The following is a 13,771-nucleotide window of genomic DNA, read 5'->3' on the forward strand; positions in this document are numbered from 1 at the left end:
TTATGGTCCAGCGCTTATCCTACCAGGCCACAACAGGAGCCTGATCTATACTGTCAATTCAGTTTCAATAAAAGTGGAAAAAAAGTGTTTTCCAAAATGGTACTGAAACAATTAGATATCCATATACAAAAAAAGAAAAGAACTTAAACCCACACATTGTACCATATGCCAAAATATATCATAACCTAAGTATAAGCACTAAAACTATAAAACTTCAGGGGAAAAAAATAGGAGAAGATCTCTCTGACCCTGGGTTAGAAAAGAGCAACAAAAATAATTTACAAGTTGGACTTATTTTGAAAGCTTTTCAAAAGACACTTTAAATTAAGTGAAAGATTAACAGGGAAAAATAGTTCTAAAGCATTCTGATAAATCCAGAATATACATATATTTTTTAAAAAACACAATCATAGACTAACAACTCCAATTTTTTTTAATGGACAAAAATTTGAATAAACATTTTAAGTAAATATGACACAAATACTGTTGGTGTTGTTAAGTGCCATCGAGTCAGTTCTGAATTATAGTGACCCTATGTAGAAATTTTGAGGAGTGGTTATTAGCAGTCCACACCGAGACCCTAAGATACATATAGGATATGGGATACAAATAGATGCTTGACATCATTAGACAATAGGAATATGCAAATAAAAACTATAATGAATATCAAGAAAGTGAAGAGACACCATACAAAATGGGAGAAAATTTTTGGGGACTATATCTAGCATAAGGAGCTCTGGTAGCGTAGTGGTTACAAATCGGGCTGCTAATCTCATAGTCAGCAGTTCGAAACTACCAGCTGTTCCAGGGAGAAAGAGGCTTTCTGCTCCCGTAAAGATTTATAACCTCAGAAACCCTGTACAGGGTCACTGTGAGTTGGAACCGACTCCATAACACATAACAACATATCTGGTGTGGTGTTGTAGGGTAAGCACTGTTCTGCTAACCACCAGGTCAGTAATTCAAATACATCAGCCACCCCTCGGAAACCCTATATAGGGTCGCTATGAGTTGAAACCAACTCGATGACACTTATACAAAATAACAAATATCTGCTAAGGATTTAATATCAAGAACATATAAAGAACACATACAAACTAACAACCAAAAGACAATCTAATCAAAAAATGGACAAAAGACTTGAAAATATACAAATAGCCAACAAGCTCATGAAAAGCTGCTCAATGTCATTAGTTATTAAAACCAAAATGAAAAAACCAAACCCATTGCCATCAATTACAAATGACAGCAACCTGTGTAAGATTTTGGAGGCTGTCAGTCAGTCTTTGTGGGAGGAGAAAGACTAATCCTGCTAGTGAGTTCAAACTGCCAACCTTGTAGTTAGCAGTCCAGTGCTTATCGTACAGCCCACCAGGATCGTTGTTCTTGATGTTAAGTGCTATCAAGTCAGTTTCAACTCACAGTAACCCTGTATAGGATTTCTGAGGAGCTGATGATAGGGTTGAACCACTGACATTGTGGTTAGCAGTCCAGTGCTTAACATACAATGCCAACAACATTTGTTGTTGTGGTCAAGTGTTGTCGAGTCGGGTCCAATTTACAGCAATCCAGCATAGGGTTTCTGAGAAGCAAGTGGAAAGTTTGAACTACCGATCTTGCAGTTCAAACCCACCTTACAGTTTAAAGTGACCTTGCAGTCCAGTGCTTATCCTATAGTGCCACACCAGGACTCCATAGGACCATTGTTGTTAAGCATCATCAAGTTAACTCTGACTCATAGCAACCCTGTATAGTGCTTCTGAGGAGCAGCTGGTAGCAACTGGTTAACAGTCAAGTGCTGATTCTACAGGGCCATACCAGGAGTCCCCCTGAGACCATTGTTGTTGTTAAGTGCTGTTGAGTTGGGTTGAGACTCATAGCGATCTTATGTAAGGTTTCCAAGGTGTGATTGGTGAGTTTGAACTGCTGACCTTGAGGTCCAAACCAACTTTGCAGTCCAGCGCATTAACCCTCAGTACTACACCAGGACTCCTCGGGGAGATGCAAATCAGTATACTACAATACGATACCACCTCACCCATACTAGAATGGCCACGATAAAAAAAAGAGTATTTTTTTAAATCCTAAAATTACAGGTATTGGTTGAAATGTGAAGAAACTGGAGCCTTCATCCATTGATATGGAAAAGACTTTGGTGATTCCTGAAAAAACGAAATCTAGAATTACCATTTGACTCAGCAGTCCCAATCCTACGCATATACCCAAAAAACTAAAAGCAGAAATGTGAACAGAAACCTGTACACAGAGTTCATTGCAGCACTGTTCACAAGTCAACCAAATGTGAAAACAACCTAATGTCCAACAGCAGATGAATGAATAAACAAATGTGATGTGTACAAGAGAATGTTACTTAACTTTAAAGAGAAATGAAGTCCTGATGCTAGTCAAAACATGGATGAACTTTGAAAACATTTAACTTAATAAGTCAGTCACAGAAGGGCAAATACTCACATACATAATATTAGTGGTTATCAGGAGTTGAGGGCAGGAGCAGAAAGGAGTTCCTACTCAGGGGTACTTACTGAGTTTCTGTTAACTGCGATAGTGATAGTGGTTACACAACATGTCAGCAATGGAACTGAATTCTACATGTAAAATGTTTTGAATTGACAAATGTTAGGTATGCTTTACTACAATTTTTTAAAACTCGAATGAGATAAACTTCACAAACACTGTTGTTGTTAAGTGCCCTTGAATTGATTCTGACTCAGCAACCCTGTATAGGATATCCAAGGAGTGGCTGGTGAGTTTGAGCCACCGCCCTTGCAGTTCAGCAACCCTGTAGCTGGTGAGTTTGAGCCACCGCCCTTGCAGTTCAACTGACCTTGTGGTCCAGTGCTATAACGCCACACCACTAGAATGGCTAAAATCACCAGGTGATGTAGACAAACTGGAATCATTACACATTCTATTTTTTAAAGTTTGGCAGTTTCTTTAAAAGTTAAGCATATACTTAACATATGAATCAGTAATTCTACTCCTAGAAATCTACCCAAAAGAAATGTTCAAAGTAGCCCCAAAACTGGAAATAATCCACCAAGTTGTCCAATTGTGAATTGATCAGCAAAATGTAAAATATGCATACAATGGAAGGCTATTCAGTAATCTGAAGAAGGAATAAACTATTACTAATGAGCACAACCACATGGATGAATCTCAGATTATACCAAGTGAATAAAGCCAAATAAAAAAGAATGCATGCTGTATAATTCCATTTATATAAAATTCTAGAAAATACAAACAAATGTATAGCAAATTATAGAAAGCAAATTACTGGTTGCCTAGGGGATGGGGCAATGATTTCAAAAGGGCACAAGGAAACTTTGAAGGGAAAATGGATACTTTCATTACCTTTTGTGATTTCATAGATCTATGCAAGGAGTCTTGGTATGGCACTGTGGGTTAATGTGTCGGACTGCAAAGTCGGTTTGAACCACAAGGTTGGCAGTTAAAGCTCACCAGTCGTTCCTCGAAAACCCTATACAGGGTTACTGTGGTTCGGAACAGACTTGACGACACTCAACAACATACAAGAGCAAAAACTTTATTATATTTAAAGTATGAGACATTTATTGAATGTCGTCTATGCTTCAGTAAATAAAAGAGAAAAAGAGAATGAAGTGCTAATACTTAACAGCATGTTTAAAAGACAAAAACCAAACCTGCTGCTGTCAAGTCAGTTCCAATCAATAGTGACCTTGAGGAAGAGTCCTGGTGTGGTGCTGTGGGATAATGCACTAGACCAAAAGGTCGGTGGTTCAAATTCACCAGACGCTCCTTGGAAGCCTTATACAGAGTCGCTGTAAGTCAGAACCAACTTGATGGCTCTTAACAACAACAGAACAGAAAATGACTGCTCCGTAGTTTCCAAGACTAAATCTTTACAGAAGCAGAAAGCCTCATTTTTCTCCAAAACAGCTGGTGGGTTTGATCCGTAGACCTCGCAGTTAGCAGCCTAATGCGTAAACACTGGGCAAGCAGGGCTCCTACATGTAGAAATTTCTCAAATATATTCTGTATGAAAGACACTAAAAACTACAAATTATATGATTCCATTTATATGAAATTTTTAGAAAAAGCAACATTATAGAACCAAGAAAGCCCTCAGTAGTTGTCTCCCTAGTTACTGGGATGGGTTTGGTAATTGAATGCGAACAGGCATACATAAAGGAGAGGGAAGAGGACAGCAGATAGGGAGATGAAACTATTCTAAACTGGATTGTAGTGGTGGCTGCACAATTTTAAAATTTTACTGAAGTCACAGAAATGTAACACTTATAATTGGTGAAGTCTGTGCAATGTAATTTTAATTTTGTGCTTGCACAAAAACATGACCTGACACGGAGAACTCAAGGTTACTAAATTGTTTGTGATGTGATCTAAGTCTTAAAAATAGATATATTTACGTTCACAAGCTTAAAGATAATGCTCCAAAATACTATCAGTGACTGGACTCCTAGTGTGGTGCTGTAGGGCAAGCACTGGACTGCTAACAACAAGGTCAGTAGTCCAAAACACCAACTGTTCCTTGGAAATACTATACAGGGTTGCTAAGAGTCAGAACTGACTTGATGGCACTTCACAACAATAATTCTGGACTAGGGGATTGCAAGTAACTTATTGTCTTGTACTGTTATATAATTTAGGAGGCTAATACAGTGAGCATGCATTACTTTAATAAGTAGGAAAGAGGTAATTTTGTTTCCTTTATCTGTTTACATAGGTACACATACGAGTTACAAAACAAAGATAAATAAAAATATTCACTTTAAATCTATCACCTGTAGGTAGCTTATCTTAATCATTTTGAGGTATATCTTTCTTTATACAAATTATTTTATGCAAATAACTATTTTATACATATGGAATTTCTACTACATATTGCTTTGTAACCTGCTGTACAGGAAGGAAAAAATAGAGATAGCAGATCTACTCACTTTATACAGACATGTTAATCTTACAAAAAAGAGAGATGCTGATGGCAGCTCAAATAGAAGTTTATTCAAGTTGCAGTAGCACTAAGAAGTTGCCAGTGCAGGTGGAGGGGAGAAAGAAGAGGTAAGGGAGTATAGACAGAGTACAGGTGAGGGGTCACAAGAGGAGCTGCAGACACCAACTGGAGTGAAATTCTACCAGCATATATGAGAGGCTCCTGCTGGACAGCCCTTTTCTGTTGTAGGAGATAAGGCCTACCAGAGGCCTACTACAGTGGGTGACTAGGTCCCCAGGGGAGAGGAAAAGCCTTACAACAGCCACAGACTCCCCAGCCTTGAGCACTTGAATTTTCAACAAAGGAAAGGAGAGGCTTGTTTACAGGAGCAATCGCGGACTTGTTCAAAAGCAAAGCCAGATCTAAACTCCAAAGATTACACATAACACCATCTAAAGCTTCACCTCAAGAAGAATTTAAAATTAAGTCAGGATGCTTCTAACTGACAAAGAAATTACCAGGCTCAAATATTTGAACGAGAGGAAGAATAGTGATAAAAGAGCAGAGACTTAGAAGCCAGACAGATCTGGTTCTACTGCCACTCGCCAGCTGGGCAGGTTACGTGACTCCTAAGGCTCAGTTTCAGAGGATACCAGCAACTTAGCTTGCAAGGTGGTTGTGAGAATCTGAGCTATGTAAATACCTGGCACAGAGATAAACGCTGGCTAATACTATTTCCTGCATAGGAAGAGATAAAGCATAACCTGATGAAATGTAGAATTAGACAAATCTAAATTCAAATCCTCCTCTGCCACTTACTAGCACTGGAGCCTCAACATCGCCTCTATACAATGAGCATTCTATGTGCCACAGCAGCTACTAGAAGAATTGAGTAAGACAATGTATATAATATAAAGCCCTTAGCAGAGTGCCTAAAACCATGACTACCACTTAGGTGATCTTGGGCACAATACTAACCTCGCTCAATTAGGATTTAATCAACTGTAACATTAGAACTCCACAACCTACCTTGTTCCCTTTATACACAATACATAGCACAAAGTTGGTACACAGTAAATGTGTGTTGCATGAAATGCAGGATTGCATTGACAATTAGAGATGATTATATAATATGGTTGTTAAGTGCCATCTAGTCAGTTTCAACTCTTAGCAATCCTGTATAGGGTTTCTGAGGCTATATATCTTTACAGGAACAGAAAGCCTCATCATTTTTCTGTGGAGCAGCTGGTGGGCTTGAACTGCCAACCTTGTGGTTGACAGCCCAGTGCTTATCCTTCAGTCACCCACATATAATGTCTGGCATATGAGTGCTCAAAAAAACCAAGCTATTGTGTCGTTCCAGTAGACTGTAGACTGCTAATGACAAAGAACACCGTCTTATTCATCTTGTAACCCCAGCACCTGGCCATGTAATAGGGATGTAGGAGGGACTCAGCAAATGTTTACTGAGTGGCACATAAGCAGGCAATACTAGCAGCCACCCTCACTACAAGATTAACTGTAGGAATCCAAGTGATTTGGCCCTACAAAAGTAACTCTGACATTTTTATCATTAAGTAACCCATTAATTAATGATTTTAGGTCTCAGTGAGATTAAATAGGTCCAAGTGTATCCATGAGTGTATGGCTTATGACATCCAGCATACAAAATGATCACAACAATTCAGGGGATGAAGTAGCAACCAAAAGGACAAGGTGTCAGTTACTTAAACCTGTTCATCCAAATATATCACATATATGAAAATAATAAGTTATGGTGTTTACTTATAATTAGAATTCTTATGGTTCTTACAGTAGAATGTTAAAAAATCTCAAAAAAAAAAAAAAATTGATATGAAGCAGGTTAAAGGAGCCTCCATGTTAGAATCTTTAAAATAGATACCACAGCAATAATCAGAAACAACCATTAGTTTTAGTTACAAGTGTATGACTTCTTTTTTGTTATGTGTCATTGAGTCAGTTCCATCCAATAGCGGCCCCGTATAGGGTTTCCAAGGAACACCTGGTGAGCTTGAATGCCAACCTTGTAGTTCAAACTGACATTGTGGTCCAGTGCATTAACCTACATGGAGTGCCATTCTAGGACTCCAAGTCTATGAGATTACCCTAAAAAGCTTTCTTATTAGATACTCTGGTATCTCACCAGCAAGTTTATTTTTGAGTAACCTAAACATATATTTTTTTAAGTATGTGTCTGCTTATATAGGCTGTTGCACAAAAACTGGAAAAATATAAGATCAAAAATCATTAACACTTTGGTCTATTTCCTTTTGGCACTTAATAGTGTTTTCAAATATATGACTCTTAATACTTCAGAGTATTTCTTCAACAATAACTCACATCTATTTCCTTATTATTGGTAGTTTAGAAAAACCATTTTCTACCACACTCACTCCTCACATATCGAAACAGTTAGGTTTCAAAGACCAGAATGTTGTACAAAAATTGACACTGTGAAAATGGAGGATGACCACATCAGATCACAAAAAGGAGATGACCACAAACTGCTGAGACTCTTGGCCCCGCCAAGCTGATCCATAACCTGAACCATCACAGCCATTGTTAACTCTCATCTAGCACCTTGACGTTTGCTACAGCCAGAGATGTTTCATTTTTGTGCAAAATAGATATTCAAATTACTCTTTTAAGAGAGTAATTTAAAATGCTGAAGTTACATACTTACTTATACCAACACAGGAAAATATGACAGGCCAGCAAAAAACCCACCAAGGTAATCATCACTACTAAGGTTGTGAGCCTGGTGACTAGGGGTGACTGGAACCTGACTATCTTTACTGAGTGGAAAGGTTCAGGAGTGGATCAGGGACATTGGGATGTGTGTACATGCGTGCATGTATATTGGGATGTGGGGAAACAGATAATGAATGACTGGAAGTATTCTAACCATAGCATAAATATATAATTTTAGTTGTATAATAGTTCTGGGTTTTTTTATAATACTTAATATACAAAGCCATTATGTGAATCTGAAGTTAATATATTTTATTTTTGTATGTGTTCAACAAAGTAAAGTTCAATTTATTTCAACAGGTAGTCACTGATATCTATTCTATGCCAGGCACTGTCGTTGGTAATAGAAATGTCCTCCTTTTGAGTTCATAATCAGGATATGTTACTGTTATTAAATGTCGTTGAGTTGGTTCTGACTCACCAAACCTGTAGTTTCTGAGGAGTGGTTGGCAGGTTTGACCCACTGACATTGCAGTTAGCAGTCCAGTGCTGATCCTACAGCACCACACCAGGAGTCCTAATCCAAATATATACAGCCAAAATTATATACTACCTACATTCATAGTAGCATCCTGGCGCGGCACTGCAGGTTAATGCACTGGACTTCAAGATTGGTTTGAACCACAAGGTCAGCGGTCCAACCTCACCAGCAGCTTCTCAGAAACCCTATACAGGGTTGACAGACTGACTCAACGGCATGTAAAAACACATTCATAAAAATGAAGTAACAATTGTGATGTTCTCATGACTCTGAGACACTGTACTGGGCTGAACAGTGCTCCCCTCACCCTCAAAATCCTTGTCCACATGGAATTAATTGCAAAATATGACTTTATTTCAAAGTAGGGTCTTTGTAGATGTATTCAATTAAGATGAGGTCATACTGGATTAGAGTGAACCCTAAATCCAGTAAGACTACGTGCCCTTATAAGAAGAGGAGTAGCGCCTTTATAAGCAGAAGAGTAATGAAGTCCTGGTGGGACGCTGTAGGTTAATGCATCAGACTGCAAAGTCATTTGAACTGCAAGATTGGTGATTCAAGTTCACCAGCTGCTCCTTGGAAACCCTATACAGGATTGCTATGGGTCGGAATTGATTCTACGGCATTTCACAACAACGTGTGCAAACACACAGGGAAAATGACCTTGAGAAGGCAAAGACAGAAACTGGAGGGATGCAACTATAAGCCAAAGATTGCCAAAGAATACTGACCACCACCCAAAAGCTAGAAGATAGTCACTGAACAGATCTTCCCTAGAGCCGTCAGAGGAAATATGGCACTACCAACACCTTGATATAGAACTTGTAGCCTCCAAAATGGAATGAATTTATTTTGTTCTAAGTCAGTGTTTATGGTAATATGCTATGGCAGCCCTAGGAAACTAGTATATTTCAGATGATTTAAATGAGATTTTGAACTTGGAATTAAGATTTATGGGATGATGTGATGGAGTTTGTTTTGCATGTGGGAAGCACACGAATTTTGGATCAATGGGTGGAATGTTATGAACTTAACTGTGTCCCCCCCAAATTTTTTTTTTTATGTAAATCCTGCCATTCTCTGGTGGTTACGAATCGGTCTGCGAACCTTAAGGTCAGTAGGTCAATACTACCAGCTGGTCCATGGGAAAAAGATGAGCTTTCTGCTCCCATACAGATTTACAGCCTCAGAAACCCTTTGCAGGGTCCTTATGAGTAGGAACCGACTCCAAGGCACATAACACCACCACCATTCTCTGCCTGTGGTTATAATCTCATTTGGCAGTGGGTTGTTTTGTTATGTAAATAAGACAGGATTCCTTATTTAGTATCTTGGAATCAATCTCTTGAAGCAAGAGATGAATGAAGGAAGATTAATGCAAAGCCACATGGAGAGCTCCAAGGAGCTAGGAAACAGAAGCTGAACAAACAGGACCTTCCTTCCTCTAGAGTCAGCACCCTGAATTCAGACTTGAGTCTCCCAAACTGTGAGAAAATAAATTTGTTCAAATCATGCACTCATGGTATTTCTGTTATAGCACAGCAATGATCAAACTAATGGCTCTAAGGCAAGAAACAGCATGTTGGGAAATTTTTTAAAAAAATGTTTTTAAAAGAATCCAGTATGCCTGTAGTGCAACTGAGAGAAATGTGTTTGAAAAGAGGTACAAAAGAAACAGTGAGACAAGTAAGGTAGCTATTGATGGCATTGGTGATGTGCTGTGAAGTTGATTCCAATTCATAGCGACCCTGCATAGGGTTTCCAAGGCTGTAAATCTTTACAGGAGCAGAAAGCTTCATCTTTCTCCCATAGAATAACTGGTAGTTTCGAACTGCTGATCTTGAGGTTAGCTAGAGATGACAACAAATTTGCTGATGGGTTAAATATTGGGTATAAAACAAAAAATAGTATAATTATGACTCCATAGTTTGGTTATAGCTTAAGCAACTGAATGGATATTGGTACCATTTTGTTGTCGTTAAGTGCTGTTGAGTCAGTTCTGACCCATAGCAACCCTGTACAGGGTTTCCAAGGCTGTAAATCTTTACGGGAGCAGAAAGCCTTAATCTTTCTCCCGCGGAGCGGCTGGTAGTTTCAAACTGCTGACCTTAAGGTTCGCAGCCCGATTCGTAACCACTACACTACCATTTGTTGTTAAGTGCCATCAAGTCATTTCCAACCCATAGCGACCCTGTATAAGGTTTCCAAAGAGTAGCTGGTGAGCTTGAACCACCGACCTTGCAGTTCAAACGGCTTTGCAGTCTGGCGCATTAACCCACAGCGCCATACCAGGACTCCATTTAGATGGATACAATTAGTAAAGAACAGATTTGGTTTTAGAGGAATCCAGAGTTCTGTTTTGGACACTTGGCATAATGTTTTTGAATGATCCAAGAAACCAATTAGGCATTTGAATGTGACTGTAGAGCTCAAAGGAGAGGTCTGCATAGGCCACTTAAAACATAGGAGGCATGAGCTTGAGGGTTTACTGGTGACCTTGACTAGAGCAGTTTTGGTACAGCAGTGGGGCCAAAAGTGGATTGCTTGGGTTGAAGAGGAATCTTAAAATTATCTCTCACAAGTAAAGAAGAGATTGACAAAGTTAATGACAGGGATTATGAGAGAACATTGAAGTTGCTGCAAATACCAAGTGAATCACTATTATTGCCGCTTAGCTATGCCTGCTAAAAATAAAAACTCCAAAAAGCTATTATGTCAAAATGTCTTTCTCAGATCCATCTCAAGTTTCCTTAAAATCCATGTAACATGTCTTCTCTAGCCTATCTAGGGTACAGGGCATTAGAATATGTTTATATACTAGACTGAATCCATCTACTAAATCCATTGCTAGGAATCACATTTGAGACTTTAAGTGCTGTGAAATCAGTTCCAATCCTTAGCTACCCTATTTAGGGTTCTTGAGGAGCTGCTGGCAAGTTTGAACCACTGACCTTGCAGTCCACTGCATTCTTCTACAGTGCCACACCAGGGCTCCCCAGAACGTATTTCTGTTGTAAATCTTTCATTTACAAATGGCAGACAGTTCTGTGGTTTCCTATTAATCTTACCCCACAACATAGGGTGTCAGCAGCATGCCCCAGTAAGACCTAGTACTTCCCTATCATGGAAACAGTAGCTAATATTTCCCAAGAGTTTGTGATTTATCAGGCCCTCTCACCAAATGTCCACCTCAACTTCATGGCAGGAAGGAACTCTTCCTATACCATTATTTGAGGAAACTGATGCAGAAGAGTTAATATGCATTAAATGATCCAAATCAGATTGGACTCTGACTTTTGAGTTGATTGCAAGGTTCTAAGGTTAACCTGCAATATTCAAGAAGGCCTCCATCAGGCCACAAATTGTGAGAAAGGAGCTGGTTCAGTTTTTTCATCATTATATTCTTAGCTTTTGGCTCTGCTTGGTACCGAACAGTTCAAATATTTGCTGAATGAGTCTGACTTCAGATTTAACTCTGTAAATATGCCTTATTCTCAGACCTTCATAAAGATGTTTAAAACACAGATAGCTCATAGATGGCAAGTTAAGGCAGAGGAGAAGAAAAAAAATCTTCCGTTTTGACGTAAAATAAGCAGTCATGAAGCTGGAATTAATGTTTGAGTCATTTTTGCCAGCAATGGAGTCTCTGCCATCAATGCTGTTTTACTCTGAAGCAATGTGGACCCACATTGTTTTTCCGAATGGCTGGTGAGCTTGAACCACCAACCCTGTGGTTCAAACTGACCTTACATTCCAGCACATTAACCCACAGCACTGTTATCCTTACCACCTCCTTACCCAGCATATCCCAGCAGTTACAGAGGCCTCAAGATTTCTGGGGGGACTTTTTGTGTGTGTGCATAATGATCAAGTTGTAAACAATTTGGCAGGATCATAAGCTGGTACTCTTGGAGAAGTCTGCATTGTAGGATAAGCACTGGACAGCTAACCACACAAGGTCTGAAGTTCAAATCCACGAGCCGCTCCTTGGAAACTCTATTCAGGGTTGCTTTGACTTGTAACTGACTCTATAGCACTTAACAAATGAAAACTTTTGCATGTCTGAAGTGTACTTCTTGAAAGCAATGGAAGAAAGCAATTTGGAAGTTGAGAAAACTCCCCAATCTGCATGAAACCCACTTCAATGAAAACATTCCCCTAGAGCTCCTAATGTGTCCTCTCTACGGGAGCACCATCCATAAGGTTAGTACTCCCACAAACCCCCCCTTACCCTTATATGGAAAGCTTAATCACAGATTCAGCACATCCTCACATGGTTAGGGTTTTCAAGGAATAGGGGGAAAAAATGTTCTGTCATCTAGAGTAATGTCTCCTCTATGGCTGCTCAGTTGCTTCTATTTAACAACTGCAGAAACTGTTGAAGGCTGGTCTTCAGTCTCTGGTTTGCAGAAGTAAACAACTCAATTTCCATTTACTTTCAGCTCCTTTGAAGATTATGAACCTGATGAACCTGTCCCGCCCTCTGAATTTGGAAACAAAGGCAATAAAATAGCAACCTCAGACCTTTCAGAAAAATGTGGAAAGCTTCAGTCAGTGGATGAAGAGTAGCTGCCAATGTCTCCATGAAAGGGTGACATGCATTCTAAATGTTTTTTCTTGTGAAGAAATGCTCTAGTTTGTATACTTTCGAAAGGCTTTGATTTCTGCAGGTGTGTATCTGCACTAGGAACCTTCATGTGTTTTTAAGCAGTAGGTCTGGATACACACTCAACTTGGGAGACTCTTCCAGTTTGCCTCAAACCTCTTGCAGAGCTTTTCCTCAGAAGCAAATATAATCATATACATCACCTTCCAACATCTGAGAATCGGCACTGTACACTCTTAAAAATAACAGAGCTCTCTTGGGGGCAGAGCTCACTCTACAGAAGCAGGAGCTTCTTCAGTGTTGGTCAGCATCCCTGAGGCCTCTCAGGGTCCCATGGCACCTAGGAGAAATCTTCACTTGCAGAATATTCTGAAACTTGAAAAAGCAGTAAAAGCCTCCAGAATTAACTTAGCCCTGGTAATAAAAGCACTGCCAAAACATCTCAGAGACTGTTACCACTTACATGTGTACTATAGTTCAAAGATCTTGAACATAGCAGTTTAATTTCATAATGACCTGCAAACTACATGTCACTTTACACCCTCAGGTATTATAACCACTGGCCCTTTCAACCATGCTGACAAACTGAATAACCCTCCCCAACCCTGACTTTGGATCCTAGTACAGTATTGGCTCATAATTGGATGGGCGAGGGGTAGGAGGTGATCCTTTTTAACTTATCTAACATTGTTGACAACTATTGAATTAATGATTTGGTAACCTCCAAATGAGTTGATTCCCCATCTGTTCTTATCAGAAGGCCCATTTGAAGACTTCAATGATATGTAGAAATTCTTATTCAATGTACTCCTTCCTTCACTACTATTACAGACCAGGCTGCTTATTAAAAGACCTCAAAGTAAATATTGTTCTTAATGTTGAAAAGATAGAATTCTGTCCACCACCTCAATACTGACTACAAAAATTGAAAAAAAAAAAAAAAATGATGGTGACATCACCC

At 39.2% G+C, this 13,771-nt stretch overlaps 1 protein-coding gene across 2 annotated transcripts in view; it reads left to right on the forward strand.

The window, feature by feature from the left end:
• The window catches only part of PPP2R3A (protein phosphatase 2, regulatory subunit B'', alpha), a 200,300-nt gene extending 187,527 nt beyond the window's left edge, over positions 1 to 12,773 (forward strand). For both annotated transcript variants that reach the window (XM_006846599.1, XM_006846600.1), the window contains exon 13: positions 12,647 to 12,773. In XM_006846599.1, coding sequence (XP_006846662.1) covers positions 12,647 to 12,773 — 127 coding nt within the window. The remainder of the gene's footprint in view (positions 1 to 12,646) is intronic.
• Positions 12,774 to 13,771: the final 998 nt, after the last annotated feature.

Source organism: Chrysochloris asiatica, unplaced genomic scaffold, assembly GCF_000296735.1.
Source record: "Chrysochloris asiatica unplaced genomic scaffold, ChrAsi1.0 scaffold00028, whole genome shotgun sequence".
In the NCBI taxonomy this organism is placed as follows: Eukaryota; Metazoa; Chordata; class Mammalia; order Afrosoricida; family Chrysochloridae; genus Chrysochloris; species Chrysochloris asiatica.